The sequence below is a fragment of the Mastomys coucha genome, unplaced genomic scaffold, assembly GCF_008632895.1.
Source record: "Mastomys coucha isolate ucsf_1 unplaced genomic scaffold, UCSF_Mcou_1 pScaffold20, whole genome shotgun sequence".
Taxonomy (NCBI): domain Eukaryota; kingdom Metazoa; phylum Chordata; class Mammalia; order Rodentia; family Muridae; genus Mastomys; species Mastomys coucha.
The window spans coordinates 136,579,056-136,594,962 of NW_022196903.1; the positions used below are offsets into that span (position 1 = coordinate 136,579,056).

The 15,907-nt window shown below is 41.6% G+C and overlaps 1 protein-coding gene across 7 annotated transcripts in view; it reads right to left on the minus strand.

Annotated features, from left to right (window-relative positions):
* Nucleotides 1–15,907, minus strand: part of Abcc9 (ATP binding cassette subfamily C member 9) — a 122,491-nt gene that overhangs the window by 44,052 nt on the left and 62,532 nt on the right. For all 7 annotated transcript variants that reach the window (XM_031383815.1, XM_031383813.1, XM_031383814.1 and 4 more), the window contains 6 exons: nt 15,360–15,461; nt 14,973–15,057; nt 13,348–13,428; nt 9,919–10,056; nt 9,662–9,787; nt 4,128–4,224 (listed from right to left, as the gene is read on the minus strand). In XM_031383815.1, coding sequence (XP_031239675.1) covers nt 4,128–4,224; nt 9,662–9,787; nt 9,919–10,056; nt 13,348–13,428; nt 14,973–15,057; nt 15,360–15,461 — 629 coding nt within the window. The remainder of the gene's footprint in view (nt 1–4,127; nt 4,225–9,661; nt 9,788–9,918; nt 10,057–13,347; nt 13,429–14,972; nt 15,058–15,359; nt 15,462–15,907) is intronic.

The following is a 15,907-nucleotide window of genomic DNA, read 5'->3' on the forward strand; positions in this document are numbered from 1 at the left end:
GGAAAGGAAGGGAAGGGGAGGGGAGGGAAGGGAAGAGGAGGGGAGGGGAGAAGGAAGGGAAAGGAATGGGAGAAGGAAGGAAGAAGAGAGGTAGGGAACAAAGGAGAGAGGGTGAAAAAGAGGAGAAGTAAAGGGTGAATGAACAAACAAATATAAAAATCCACATATAGACCAGACTGCTGATTTCTAGATTGAACACATAGACCAGACAGTGAAGTTAGTGATGGGATTGTGTTGCCAATAAAAACATGCTCCTGGCTTGCAAACATCTTTTTTTTTTTTTTAAATCTATGTCTTTCTGAATTTGGAAGTCGGGACCAGGAGGAAAGCAGCTGTGGAATTTGTGTCTACTTTAGAAACACCCATCCATCACATTCCTGTTTTGCTTCAGTCATGGAGGAGAGTTGTCAAGATGGAACATTCCAGAGGGCAATGACAGAGGTCACACAAGACAACGGGCAGGTGATCCTCTCAAATGCCCTTTAGAAACTCCAAGGCCAATTGCCCTGGGCATATTTTCCACAGCTATGACAAGAAGGCTTTTGATTTTCTTTTTGGCAGAATGTGGTTATTTGCATGGTCTGGTGACTGTGGGACCTCCTGTCTGCTCCTTCTCCAGAGGCAGTTTGTACTACACATGAGCAGTGTGTTCTCCCATAGCTACAGGTACAAGCCCTTTGTTGAAGGATGAACAAAATGGTTTTTGTCTACAAATCATCAGACCAAAGGGACCCAAGGTAGATGTGAGGGCAAGAGAGACCATCACCAGCATTTCAGTTTCAACCGGATCCTGAAACGGACTGAGACCTGAAGGAGCTTCTCTGGTTATTAAAGCTTCGGTTAGATGGGCTATGCTCTCTGTCTCCTAAGTACCTTAAGTATGGAAACAGAAATGTGCATAATGAAAGTGGTAGATCCTTAAAGACAGCAAGCTGTCTCCCCAGGATGCACCCTCCACTTCTATACCAGGTGAAAGCTCGGCCACTCCCACCACCCAGCTAAACACAATGTATGTTCACTTTCTTGGTACCTAATCCGTCCGTGCAATGAGCTGGTCAACAGTCAGTAGACATATGCATGCTGCTTTATGGTCCCTAAGCGAAAGGAAAATTTCTCTTTCTCCCGTCTGCCCTACATGGTGGCATCAGAATGCTAGGATCAGAGACAACAACCATCATAGATGGTAGTGCATTCACAATTAAGTCACATTAACTCCCAACCATCCCCCACCCCATACGGTAAGTACTGTTAATTCACACCTAAGAGGGATTTTAACCCAGCAAGGCCAGGGCAGGATCAGTTTCTGTAGTCATCAGCTTTCTGCTGCAATGAGTAGTCTTAAGATAGCTAAGCATGACTCTACATTAAAACAATAGACGTAATGAAATAATCCGTTTAGAATGCCAGAAATCTGTGTCTGCTTCCAGAACAAACACCCTCAACGAATTCAAATGAAAGAATCTATCCATTACTCATTGTTGTTCTTGGTTGTTATTTTCCTTCAACAACATGCACTGAGATTTCTGAAATCTCAGGGGTTTGGTGCTCACTACCTCCCCATTCCAAGGTTCCCTGATTCTTAGTTGGTCAATAGAAAGGAGGAAATGGCAAGTGAAAAATACATAGGAAATGAAGCATTAGGAATGTATTTACCCCATGTCCTTAAACGGTTCATTTTAAAACTTTCTTAAAGTCTCATGTCAAGACAATATAATGTATTTAAGTGAGTTTTATCAAACTTCCAGTATTTTTTTTCTTCTTCTTCCTCAGAACACAGCATTAGATGTGAAAAAATGAAATGAAAACTTGGCTCTCTGTACTTATTGGCTAATATCCACTTATTGATGAGTACATAAAATGCATGTCCTTTTGGGTCTGAGTTACCTCACTCAGAATGATATTTTCTAGTTCCATCCACTTACCTGCAAAATTCATGATGTTCATATTTTTAATAGCTGAATTGTATAAGTGTACCACATTTTCTGCATCCATTCTTTAGTTGAGAGACATCTGGGTTGTGTTTAGTTTCTGGCTATTATGAATAAGGCTGCTATGAACATAGTGGAGCATGTGTCCTTGTGATATGGTACAGCATCTTTTGGGTATATGCCCAGGAGTGGTCATAACTGGCTCTTCAATTTCCAATTTTCTGAGGAACCCCCAGATTGATTTCCAGAGTGGTTGTACTAGCTTGCAATCCAACCAACAATGGAGGAGTGTTTCTCTTTCTTCACATCCTCACCAGCATCTGCTGTGACCTGAGTTTTGATCTTAGTCATTCTGACGGGTGTAAGGTAGAATCTCAGGGTAGTTTTGATTTGCATTTCCCTGATGACTAAAGATGTTGAACTTTTCTTTAAGTGCTTCTCGGTCGTTTGAGATTGCTCTGTTGAGAATTCTCTGTTCAGCTCTGTATTCCATGTTTCAATTGGGTTATTTGGGTTTTTTAGAGTCTAACTTCTTGAGTTCTTTATATATTTTGTATATTATTCCTCTGTCAGATGTAGGGGTGGTAAAGATCTTTTCCCAATCTGTAAGCTTTTGTTTTGTCCTGGTAACAATGTGCTTTCCCTTAGAGCGTTTCAGTTTGATGAGGTTCCATTTATCAATTGTTGATCTTTGAGCCCGAGTCATTTTTCATTTAGGAAATTTTCTCCAGTGCCAATGTGTTCAAGGCTATTTTCTACTTTCTTCTCTATTAGATTCAGTGCATCCGGCTTTATATTGAAGTCCTTGATCCACTTGGACTTGAGCTTTGTTCAGGGTGATAAATATGGATCAATTTGCTTTCTTCTACATGAGGACTGAGAGACAAGCACCATTTGTTGAAGCTGCTTTCTTTTTTCCACTGTATGGCTTTGGCTTCTTTGTCAAAAATCAAGCATCTGTAGGTGAATGGGTTTATTTCTGGGCCTTCAATTCAATTCAACTGATATACCTGTCTGCCTCTGTACCAATACCGTGCAGTTTTTATTACCATTGCTCTGTAGTATAGTTAGAGGTCAGGGGCAGTGGTTCCTCCCAAAGTTCTTTTATTGTTCAGAATTGTTTGACTATCGTGAGATTTGCATTTTTCCATGTGAAGTTGAGAATTGCTCTTTCTTTTTTTAAAATTGTATTAAACTTTTTTATTAGATATTTTCTTTATTTACATGTCATATGATATCTCCTTTCCCAGTTTCCCCTCCAAAAAAAATCCCCAAAAAACAACAACAACCCTTCCCCCTCCCCCTGCTCACCACCCTACCCTCTCCTGCTCTTGCTCTTTCAATGTCTGTAGAAAATTGTGTTGAAATTTTGATGGGGATTGTGTTGAATCTGTTGATTGCTTTTGGTAAGCTGACCATTTTCACTATGTTAATCCTACCATGAGAATGGAAGCTCTTTCCATCTTCTGAGGTCTTCTTTGATTTTTTTCAGTTCTTGTCATACAGATATTTTACTTGCTTGATTAAAGTTACACAATGGTATTTTGTATTATTTGTGGGTATTATGAAAGGTGTTGTTTCCCCAATTTCTTTTATCATTTGTGTAAAGGAGGGCTACTGATTTCTCTGAGTTACCTTTATATCCAGCCACTTTCCTGAAGTTGTTTATCAGCTGTAGGAGTTCTCTGGTGGAATTTTAGGGGTCACTTATGCATGCTGTCATATCATCTACATATTGTGATACCTCGACTTCTCTACCATCATCATTCTTCGTCACTGTGTTGTTATGGAAACCATATGCAGAGCGGCTGAATCAAGTGTAGATACATACATTCATATATTTTCATTGTTCATTGATTATCGATGCTTAAAGAGTCAGTATTTTAGTAATAACCAGACCCAGGCACTATATTAGACATTTCTAGTTATTCTGTTTCCAGACCCTTGCTTTCCATCCTCTGTGACTAATACTATGAAGACGCAGACACACACTGAGTGTGTTTCCCACAGAGGTGTGCCATTGCGGAACATAAGCCTTACCTTGACTCTATCATATTCAATATTACTCATTTACTTTGGCTCTGTGTCTTATACAAAGTAGCTAGTCATATCTGTGTGACACGCTCACATAAGTTTCTGAGACAAACTCCTCATAATATACTAGTCTATATGAATGTTTCAGATTAAAAAAATACTAGCCTTCATCTTCATCCTCCATCTGTGCTTTGGCCTCCCGTGAATACATGGCTCTTCGGAGAGTCTTCCTCTCCAGTGTTGTTTGGTCTGCTTCCATGTCCTGTGGAGAACGATATGCTCTTATTGAAGGAGCCTCTGTCTGAAGAAGGGTTTGACTTACCTCTGAATGACACATTGAGTGATTTTATACCGGTCCCAGGCTCTCTATTCACTCTGGACACACAGGACTTCTGAAATAGGAGCTGTTAGGGAAATAATGCTGGACATTTGCGGACAAGGTTTCTGTACTCAGATGTGTAGGACAATGGGAAACCAGAAAGAGTTACAACATCAGGGACCTAAACCTTGAAACACAGCTCCACCAGCGAGACACCGCTTGTCTTTACATCAATTTCAAATAATTATTTTAACCTAAGGATTCATTTATGTTAAATATCTTTTTAAAAAATATTCAAGCTAGGCATGATGACAAATGCGTGTCATCTCAGCCCTTGAAGGACTTAGGCAAGGGAATTACTAGAAATTCCAAGTTAGCCAGAACCACATATGGAACTCCCTCTTTAAGAAACAGACAAACAAAAATTGTGTGTAGTTCTGGGCTGGCTAATATGCTGTCATACATCCATTGTGACTATAAATGGGTAAACTGAATGGATTCTTTTAACTATCACTGTGGGAACTGTGCAAGGGATTTTAGTGGCATCATGAGGAAACAGGTAATTTCGAAGAAAATAGGCAATGGGGTCTTTCCATGCCTAGGAGACTCAGAACACTGCAGGAAAGAGATATACAAAAGAAGAAGAAGAAGAAGAAGAAGAAGAAGAAGAAGAAGAAGAAGAAGAAGAAGAAGAAGAAGAAGAAGAAGAAGAAGAAGAAGAAGAAGAAGGAAACGTACAAAGTCAAATTGCCATGTGTCAGAGTTGTGTGGACCTGTCATCTGCCCAAAGAAGAAGGACAGCAAGACCAGCTAAGTTTCATGGCATGGTGCTGGGGGACACTCACCTGCCTCTAGAAGGGAAGCCAATCTCAAACATCTAGGCCAGGATCATTGTCAGCGACACTGGCCATGAGTGGCCCCTAGTGCTGCCCAATACACTAAAACCCAAAACCAAGCAAGCAGATCCCAGCGTCAACAGAACACAGTTTGGTAGTGACATCATGAAGCCAGTGAACTTTTGAGAATCAGTCCTTAAGTACTGCCTTTTAATTTTTCCTCATGTAATATGTGTTTTGGAAGGCTCACCATTCTAGAAGGTTCCACTATTTCTGAACTCATCACTAAGAAAGTGGCAGCAATCCGCAGCATATCAGGAATAGTCAGTCTACAAAGACACGAGCCACAGAGTTGCCTGATGATGTGAAGATCAGCATGTCAGTGGACTAGATCAAGATCAAAGGAAGAGCAGTCTCTCTCCTTCGTGAATGGTAGAACGCAATGGGATAAACCCAAAGAGAGAAGTGAATTTAGTTCTGTCCAGGCTCCTATAATAGTATGCATGAGCCCAACACTTACTTTGCTTTATTTAAAAAACAAAAAACAAAAAAGACTCCCTTCCCATACCCCGCCACACACAAAACTTAAAGCAAATGTTCTTGAAAGTGCTCACAAAAGAACTAATCGCTAGCTAAGTATTTGGAATTGTGTTAGCATTGGGGTTAGGTAAACAGAAATTCAGTTCCACTTACTTGGTGAGGATTTACCAGGCCTACCACAGGGAGAGAAGGGAGTGTCAAATGATCGTCACATATCCAGGCAATTGCATGATAACATGGTGCAGAGGAGAACTGTTGCCACCCCAGTCAGAGTTTCCAGACAAACATGCAATCTCTTCCTCCACTGCAGCTTCCGTTGCTATCACTTGACAGACTCCTTCATTCTTTCCCCTTAATTCACACCAGCAGCTCTTTCTGAAGCCCAGTGCCAGGCTTTGATTGGCGTGTTGTCCCACATCCTTCTGCATTCATTTTATCTGCTCTGTATACATGGGCTAGGCTTTCTCAGCCTTGGCACTGCTGAGCTTGGGTTGAATGGCTGCTTCAGGGGGTTGGGGTGGGCACACACACAGCAGCCAGAGTAGCATCTCCATCTTTTACACACAGCATCCGTGGGCCACCCCTTTGCCTCAGCTGTGATAAACACAAATATCTCCTGGTGTGGCCAAATATCTCCTAAGAAGCAGAACTGGCCCTGGGAGAGGTAACATTCCCTCCTGACATAAAACACTCAAAGTGTTTGAGTCTGCTGTTACTGCAGAGTCAAGTTATTCCAAGTGTGCAGGTGTGTCTGTGTATGTGGGGGGGGGTGTAGATGTGTGTGTGTATGTGTGTGTAGGTGTAGGTGTGTGTGTGTGTGTGTGTGCAGGTGTGTGTGCACAGATGTGCATGTAGGCAGGTTAGTGTGTATGTATGCAGGTGTTTCTATGCAGATGTGTGTTTGTATGTAGGCATGTGTGTTTGTCCAGATGTATATGTATGTAGGCCTGTGTGTGTGTCCAGATGTATATGTATGTAGGTCTGTGTGTGTGTGTGTGCGTTTGAGTGTAGATATGTATGCTTGCAGGCATGTGTACTGAAGTGTATGTGTGCAGGTATGAGTGTATGTGTGTGCAGGTGTGTATGTTCAGGTGTATGTATATGTGAGTGTGCAGATGTGTGTGTATGTGGACATTTGTGTAAATGTGTGTAGAGGTATATGTATGCATGTGCAGGTGTGTATGTATGTAGGTGTGTGTGCAGGTATATGTGTGCACAGTTGTGTATGTATACAGATGTATATTGTGCAGCTGTATATGTATGCAGGTGTGTGTATGTGCAGGAATGTATGTGCACGTGCAGAAATGTGTGTGCACAGGTGTTTATGTATGCAGGTATGTGTACAGGTATGTCTGTCTGTGGGTGTGTATGTATGCAGGGGTGTGTGTATGTGTGTCTGTGTACATTTCCATGCATTCATGTGCAGGCCAGAGGTCATCAAGTGCTTCACTCTCTCCTTTATTTTTTGAGACAGGGCCTTTCACTGAGCTTAGAGCTCACCAGTTTGGTTAGGACTGGCTGGGCAGTAAGCCCCAAGGATCCGCCTGTCTCAGTCCCAGCTCTGGGATTAGAGAGGCGCACTGCCATTCCTTGCTTTCACCAGCGTCCTAGGAGTCTAGCTCAGATTCTCATACTTGAAAAGCCAGCACTTTATCTCCTACCCAGCCCTGTGGGCACCTTGCCCTTTGCAGGCAGGTGCTAGATTCAGTCTGGCACCTCTTGGCCTCCATCCCTCTTCCCAGCTGGCTTCATTGTGGCCCTGCGCGGGCTGGTTCCTGTCCGTGCTTGATGGAAACACTGTATCTGCCTTTGATTAGGAAGCCAAAGCTATCTAAAGTGATTACTTCATGTCTAAATACAACTGAAGAGACTTTCTTCCTGGCTTGCTTAGAGGGCATCACTGTCCGCTCAGCTGACTGCATTTTCTCTCTGTGTTTTGTTTCCAGATCCTTCTTTCTAAAATAAACAATAAATTGTCCTGCTCCTGAAAGTAACATTGTATTATTTTACTCCTGGCACTTAGATCACTAAAAACAATGTTACTTGGAGCCACCTCCAGGCGGCATCTCAGCGTCTCTCCCTGGCTGCTTCCCTGGGCACGGCATTGCACATTGTAACACATCCCTCGACATCTTCATTGGGAGGATTCTGTGATCTCTCTCATTCTCTGCATAGATTTTCAGTTTGTTTTCCTTCCATGGTGAATTTGCTATTGAGATCTTCAGAAAGTCACAGGACAGAAAAACATTGATACCTGTGTAGATTTTAGGTCTTTTTTCTATGGAAATGTACCATCTATTTTTATTTCTTAAAACACTACAATTTAATTTTCCAATTAAAAAAAAAAGCTAGCTGATATAACTGCTTCATATTTTAAAGTTCATTGCTGGCCACTGCACTAAATTCTGGATACCTCCCAGCCCAAAACCCAAAGCAAAAGTTCTCAAAGATTTGAAAACTCAGTTTCCTATTTCTTTTCCCAATCATGAATTGAACTCAGTCTGGTTTCCAACCCTACTATTGCTCCAGTTAATATGGCTGCAGTGTGCTCAGCTACACTGAATGTGGACCCGCTTTGTAACACTGTCAGTACCATTCATACATGCTGTGCAGCTCAGGAAAATTACTTGACTTCTCTGGACCCCAATGTTCTTATCTGTAAAAGTGAGAAAAGACTTTCCGTGCTGCCTCCTCGGGACCGTTTCTGAGAACTCAGCAAGAGTAAGACCAGCTTTGCGGGGTCTAAGAAGGATAAAACTATTACTTTCTTTTCTCTTTCTGTTAAGCTTCAGTCACCCTCAGGCTATTCCAGACACACCTGCTGACTTCAGCCAGAGTTCTCAAAGCCACCTTGGCTTTGGCGTTCATGGCAGCTGCCTGATTGTAGGAAACGCATGAAAATGATCTTACACCGTGTGAGAAAGGAAGAGACATGAATCGAGAAAATGGTACACACTAAGGAAGCCTCAAGCCTCGATGACAATTTATTCTACTCTTAAATACAAATGTACTTCCAAATGGATCAGAGCCAAACGGACAGAGGACAGCAAGAGATAGCCCAGGGGGGCCTGGCTAGACAGCTCCACGGGGAAGACCAAAGGACAGCAAGAGATGGCCCAGGGGGACCTGGCTAGACAGCTCCACGGGGAAGACCAAAGGACAGCAAGAGATAGCCCAGGGGGGACCTGGCTAGACAGCTCCACGGGGAAGACCATTTGCTGTCAGACATGGGGGCCTGAGTCTCAGCACCCACATAGGAAGCCAGGAGTGTACATTCACACCCATGACCCCTGAACTGTAGGGAAGACATGGAGATGACATGATGCCTGTGGTCAGCAGCCTGGATCCAGGCTAGTGAATAAAGCAGAGAGTCACCCAGTATGCTCCTCCAGCCTCTACACATGTCCATGGGTGTGCGTGCCTACTACACACACACACACACACACACACACCATATATACTGTGATGGTTTGTATATGGTCGGACCAGGAAGTGGCACTATTAGGTGTGACCTTGTTGGAGTAGGTATGTCCCTGTAAGTGTGGGCTTTAAGACCCTCCTCTTAGCTGCCTGGAAGTCAGTCTTCTGCTAGCAGCCTTCAGATGAAGATAGAGAACTCTCAGCTCCTCCTGCACCATGCCTGCCTGGATGCTGCCATGTTCCTGCCTTGGTGATGATGAACTGAACCTCTGAACCTATAAGCCAGCCCCAAGTAAATGTTGTTCTTTATAAGAGTTGCCTTAGTCACAGTGTTTGTTCACAGCAGTAAAACTCTAACTAAGACACATATACAACAGACACACAATAAGTAAACAAACTAGCAAATAAATAAATAAACAAACAAGATGTAGTAGGTTCAAAATGGCCTGCTCAATAACCATATGCAGGGATGCCATCACTGTGGGCTTCCAATGAGGGCTGCAATAGAGCATCATGCATGTTTGGAGGCACAGCTCTTCCTTAAAAGCATCCCTAGTAATTATACAGAACACTCGGACACTTACCTTTTCTAGTTCTTGATCTTGTCGATTCATGAGGGTTTTCCAGTGTTCATAAAGCTCCACGTCTTTGGTCTGAATGTCTTTCAAAGTCCCTTCCCTTAACACACTCCCGTCCTTCATGGCTATGATCTAAGGAAAGAGCACAGGAACAGAGACATAGCAAAATCTGGAAGCAGACAACGCTTAAACCTTATCTCGGGAGGTATTTCATACTCCTCGTTTGTAAGGTACGGCAGTGGCACGGACACAGGAAGTCTCACCCAGTCAGCGTGTGTCAGGTACTGCAGTTTGTGAGTTACAAGAACAACTGTCCTCTTGTCATCCTGGAGAAACTTCAGGATTCCTTCCTGCATCAAGTGATCGCTCAGGTGGATGTCCAGGGCAGAGAATGGGTCGTCCTGCAGCAGGGAGGGATTGGAAGGGAGATGAGGGAGAACCAACTGAAAAATGGGAAAAAGAAACACCACCGGAGCTGTTGTGAAGAACTGAGGGTCCCCTGGACGTGTCTGCTTTGCTGTATTGATTTCTGTGTTGTTCTCCTGCTTCTTTAATATGCAAACAGATGTCTACACATGGACCTGAGGAAGGAGTGACTGGATTCTCATTCCATCAGGTCTACACACGGCAGTACATATTCACACAAGCAGAAATGATAACTCTGAGAAAATTTAGCACAGTCTTATTCTCTACACAGATAAAATGAACTGATTATGTAGACAGTGAAGTAAAGCAATTATGTTTAGAAGTTGGAGTCAGTTTGTGTGAATGGCCATCACAGAGAATAATATAATCAGCTCGATATTTATTCAGCATTCAGTTACTCTCTGCTCAATAAACAGAAACAATAGCAATGGTTTTATTAAAGTATTTAAGAGCAAACTTATGAAAAATAAAAATTTGTAATTAAACAGTTACTTTGTTTAGATATCATAGTTACAGATAAATGGATAAATTAATAAATTTCCTTAAATGCCTTTTCTATAAATACATTTAGTAGGAGAGATAAGAATGCAGTAGCTTACTTAAACCATTTAAATACATAGATATTCTGGATAACAAGAATGTTTAACAATTGTCATTATGTATTTATATGTGTGTATACAAATATCTAACAAATATAGATATAAATGTATGTTATCTGAGTTTATGAATGTATTTTAGAAAGTAGTGAAATGAAATTGATTACTGATAGAATTTTCTCCCCAAAATTTTATAATATTGAAATGTTTCAAAAGTTTTCTGAAACTTTGGGTCATTTTTATGAACACCAGCTATTCCTAAGACATTCTATAAAATAGGACATCTAAGAGATTAATCTGTCTTTCCACTGCCCAAAAACTTGCACTTAAAAATTGTCACAGATGGATGTGGAAAGATGGCTCAGGGGTTAAGAACCCTGGCTGCTTCTCCAGAGGATAGATTACTTTAAAATGAAAGTATGTGTGAGTGATATAAATCATTCCAAGACACACTGTCCCAATGCTGGTGGCGGGAAGAAGGACTTACACCGTCCTTCAGGACACCACTGGCAGGGTCACCTTCTCTTCCCAGCACCAATGCAGCAAGAGTTTAATTACAGTATTTACTAACCAATCACTGGCTTTGAGAATTCAGATAATTATTACATGGGATAAATTGGTTACTTTTGACACAAATTCTGCTTGTGGGTCTTATAAAACCAAGGCATTTTGTTGTTGTTGCTGCTGTTGCTCCTGTTGTTGTTGTTGTTGTTGGTGGTGGTGGTGCTGCTGCTGCTGCAGCTGTTTTACAGACCAAACATCCCTAGTCATTTGTACAGGAAATTTTTCATATGGAAAAAGATACAAGTTGGAAATGATATTTTATAATAACTCAGGTAAATTTTTCACACAGTTCTGAATTGTAAGGCCATAAGACAGTAAGTGGAGTGCTGTAAATGAGAGAGATGAGATGCATTTATAGCCACCTCTCTCTCTTTGGGGCAATGTCTAGACTGTCACCTCATTTGTAAAATGAGGAGGCTGCTAAAGAGGGCGGTCAAAAATTTCATCAGACTGATGTGAAGACCCAATAACATAATGTGGTGTTTCCTTCATCACATTAAAGTGCTGTTTTACTGTTACTGTCTTATAAGTACAGCAGTGATAGACTGTCCCTGTGTCTCTCTCTAAAGTGCCACAGCGACAGTGTCATGTCTCCCAGGACTCACAGGAGATCACAATGATTCAAACTTCCAGCTCTTGTCAGCCAGAACTTCAGGCAAGCCATCCCAGCTATTTAACAGGAAATCTAAGACTTGTTTGGCCCACAGAATAAATACAAAGCCAACTTGAGTAACTTTGCAATAGTTGAATCAAAATAAACAGAAGATGGAGGGTATAGCCGAGTGGTAGAACACTTGCTTATCATGCAAAGTCATGGGTTCAGTCCCAGGACTAGGAAAAACACAAGCTATGAAATCAAGTCCCCTGGATCTAGACTCCTGCTTTAGCAACTTGTGTATGAGCTTGGATAGGCCCCTCCTCCAAAGACATGGTGTTCTCATCAACAAAAGTCAGTAATAGCAGTAATTAAAAATTAAGTACTTAGTGTGTGGATTAAATGAACTAGAACATATTTCCATTCTTTATATATGCTGCTATTTTGGTTCCTATCTCCTGTAGAAACTGAACCAGATAAAAATCACAACCAATGCAATCCACAAATTTTGTGAATACATGAAAACCACATGAAGCCTCTTCAAGACACAGGTTCTATTCATGTTGAGCAAAGATTGCTACCATTTTAGGAATCATTGAGGTTAACTCTGATCTACAGCCTGAGCTGTACACCATGGAATGGCATATCTATTTAAATGACCCCATGCCCACCAACAATTTATTCTCCAATCCTTATCACTTTGCCATGAACTACAGAGAAGAAAATCCTGCCTAATTATCCATCACCATCCATATTCCTTCCATGATACTCCTGGTCAGGAAACCAGATAAACCATTACCTCCAGGGGCTGGAACATGGTTTTGGAAGCAAAAGGTGATTGCCACCAAGCTTGACAACCTGAGTTGGATCCATGGGACCCAGATGTTGAAAAGGAGAGAACCAACTTGGTAATTTCCCCTCTGACCCTCACAGTAAACCACGGCAAAGCAAGCACTTCCTACCCTTCCTACACAAAATGAATAAATAAAGGCAATCAAATTTAAAATGATATGCTCAAAGCATCTCAATGCCAAAATAGCAGCATGGGAATTTTAGAGTCCAGCGGAGAATATAAACGTGTCCATCTCTTGTGACATTTTTAATCTTCATTTGTAAATATGCTCTAAACATTCACTCCCCTTGAAACTTCAAAATACAAGTTGATTTTAGAGTTTCCTACTGAGTTTGAATGCATTTGAGATAGAAGCAGAATAGAGATATACTGGAATTCTTTCAGGTTAATCCTGCTAAGATTAACATAGGGGATGGTGGCGCCCATTGTAGGCTGAGCCCTCCCATACCAGTTTTATTGTAATTTCCTCAAGAGCAACGTGCATCCACCAACTTTCAGTCTATGAGCATGTATTGCTCATAGTACATGACTCTGGACTCTGTAAGTTCACAAATTAAGCCAGCTTTCCTTCAGTCATTTAACGTGGCATTGTAAAGACCCATTTTCCAGAGGGGGAAAAAGAATAAATTATAAATAAAATCAAAGTTCATATTCTTACCAAGAAGACAATGTTGGTGTTTTGGTAGAGTGCCCGTGCCACACAGATTCTCTGCCTCTGACCCCCACTCAGGTTGATGCCCTGGAAAGCAGAAACACCCATTTTCATCACTAAGAAGGGACCTGGTAGTAGAGATTACCTCTAAAATACAAGCATCTCTAAACTTTTTAAGTCACCAAAAAAAGTGACTCTCTCAATGCTGGATGTGTGTCAATAATTTTTGACCATTCGCATGACTCTTCCTTTCACACTGACTAAGAGCTTTGCCATACATGAGCACTAATAACATTAGTAGTGGATGCCAAACTCAACATTCTTAGTGAGTGCCAAAGACAAGCAATTTCAATTTATTTTACTTTTTTTCCTTTTTGCTTTGTCTGTCCTTTGGTATGTATACCTCATTTAAATTTTATTTTTGCATGTGTGCATGTGTGTTTCTGTGTGTGCATATGTACACATGAGTGTAAGATGTCTGTGGTCTGAAGAGGGAATCAGATGTCTTGGAGTTGGAATTACAGGAGGTTGTAAGCTATATTAGATGGGTGGTCAGACGTAACGTGGGTCTTCTGTAAGAGTAGCAAATGTCCTTATCTGCTGAGCCATATCTCCAGTTCTCAACACATACCTCTGTAATTTGATATTATAAGTTATGCCAAATACATGCCATGATAATATTCTTTCATGATCAAATATTAATGATAATTAATAATTGACATTAACTTAGCACTTAGTATGTATCAAGCTTGTGTATGTGGCTTTATAGCTTTCTGTGCTTTGTTCCTCGTAGCAGGCTCAATAGATCATGATTGTTCTCATTTTACACATGTGGAAGCTAGAGCTAAGCCTCAGAGACATGAAGCATGCCTTGAATAAGGCATGATCCTGCGTCAGAAAATGGTTGGTGAGAAAGTAGCTGATCATGAAAAACTGAAACTGACTTGAGTTTGGGAAATTTTCTCAGTTCTTCAGCCATTGTATCCTCAGACATTCTGTGCAGAGGACAAAATTACCCTTGACTCAAATTTGTTATCACAGTAGGTAACACGCATTAGCTTTTTGCCTAGCACAGCTTTGGACCTGTAACGGTTACAATGTTTGTTAGTCATCACTGTGGTAAAGACGGCAGGTCTAAATGCTTTCAGCTGTTCCGGATAGCTATAGCGTGATGTCAGCATAAAATAAGGGTGTGTAAAGATAAACTATATGTTAACAAAATATGGAGATGTTGATGAGACTGAAAGAAATTGTCAGAAGCAATCTGAGTTCCCAAAGTAATTCAAGTCAGCAGGACCAACATAGGCAAAGGTATGCTTGGTCAAAGCCAGCAGTGGTGGTTCACTCTTCCCAACCCCTACCCACTGCCACGAGCCCTGAGTGGCTAGCACAGTGTGACCTGCACAGTAATATCTCAGTGGGTACGTAAGGGACAGTGCATGCCTAGTAGTATCTCAGTAAGGAACGGTGGTGTCAAAGGATGCCTGCCCTTACATTTAGCACTTGCCACTGGGACAACATGGAACCCCTAAGCCCTGAGACGTCTCATTATGCTCTTCTGAGGATTAAAGGCAAGCAGAAGACTTCTCTCCATTTGTGTGCGGTGCTTAGTTCAGCTACACACAGCTCACCCTCTCTCCGATTTCAGTTTGGTCTCCAAATGGTAGCAAATCAATGTCTGGCTGAAGAGAACAGGCATCGGTGACGGCCTTGTACCTTTGGGGAAATGAGATGCAGTGTGTGTTAGAACACAGATGTTCCCCCAAGTGTGTTACACACTCTGAAGATAATCACCCCCTTCCCGGCTCTCTGCCCCCTCCCCTCCTCTGCGTCCTTTTCCCTTTCCCTTCCTCCCTCCATTCCTTTCCCTTGTCTCCCTTCCCTTCCCTTCCTCCCCCTTCTCACCCTCTCTTTCACCCCTTTAGTTTTGGGGCACAACTTCTCAATAAGTGACTTGGTCCAAGCTCATGGCTCACAAGTGGTTGTTTTGGTTGTAAAATCTGTACATGCAAAGTTACCTCTGTCTGTTGAAAGGACTTCCAAAAGTGATATTTTCTTCGACTGTAGCATTTAGGAGCCAAGGCTTCTGGGCAGCATAAGCCACAGAATACCTGCTTCTGCTGCGAAGAGGACACACCCACATTACACACAGAGCTGTGCTGAGCATGTGTGTGTAACTAAGGGAGATGAGAACGGAGACGACAGACACCGAGTAGACAAGCAGAAGAGAAGGCACAGGCCACCAACCTTAGATCGTGATCCCTAAATAAGCCACTTCAATTACAGGGATCTGGATCTAATTAAAATGTCACGTGATAAGGAAAATTTGATTCTCCTGTGCTGAAGTGTTCAATGCTATAAACTGCTAAGAGAAAATTTCTTTTCCAAATTAAGATTAAAGGGTTATTAATAATTCACTCTCTTTAGTAGCCACAGATGTGTTGGTTTGTATTAAACTCACTTTATGTAATAGTGGATTTTTTTATGGTGACTTTTAAGAAATATGAATTGAAACCAGAATTAGAGCATCTGTTTGTGGCTTAGTTACATATATATATATATATAT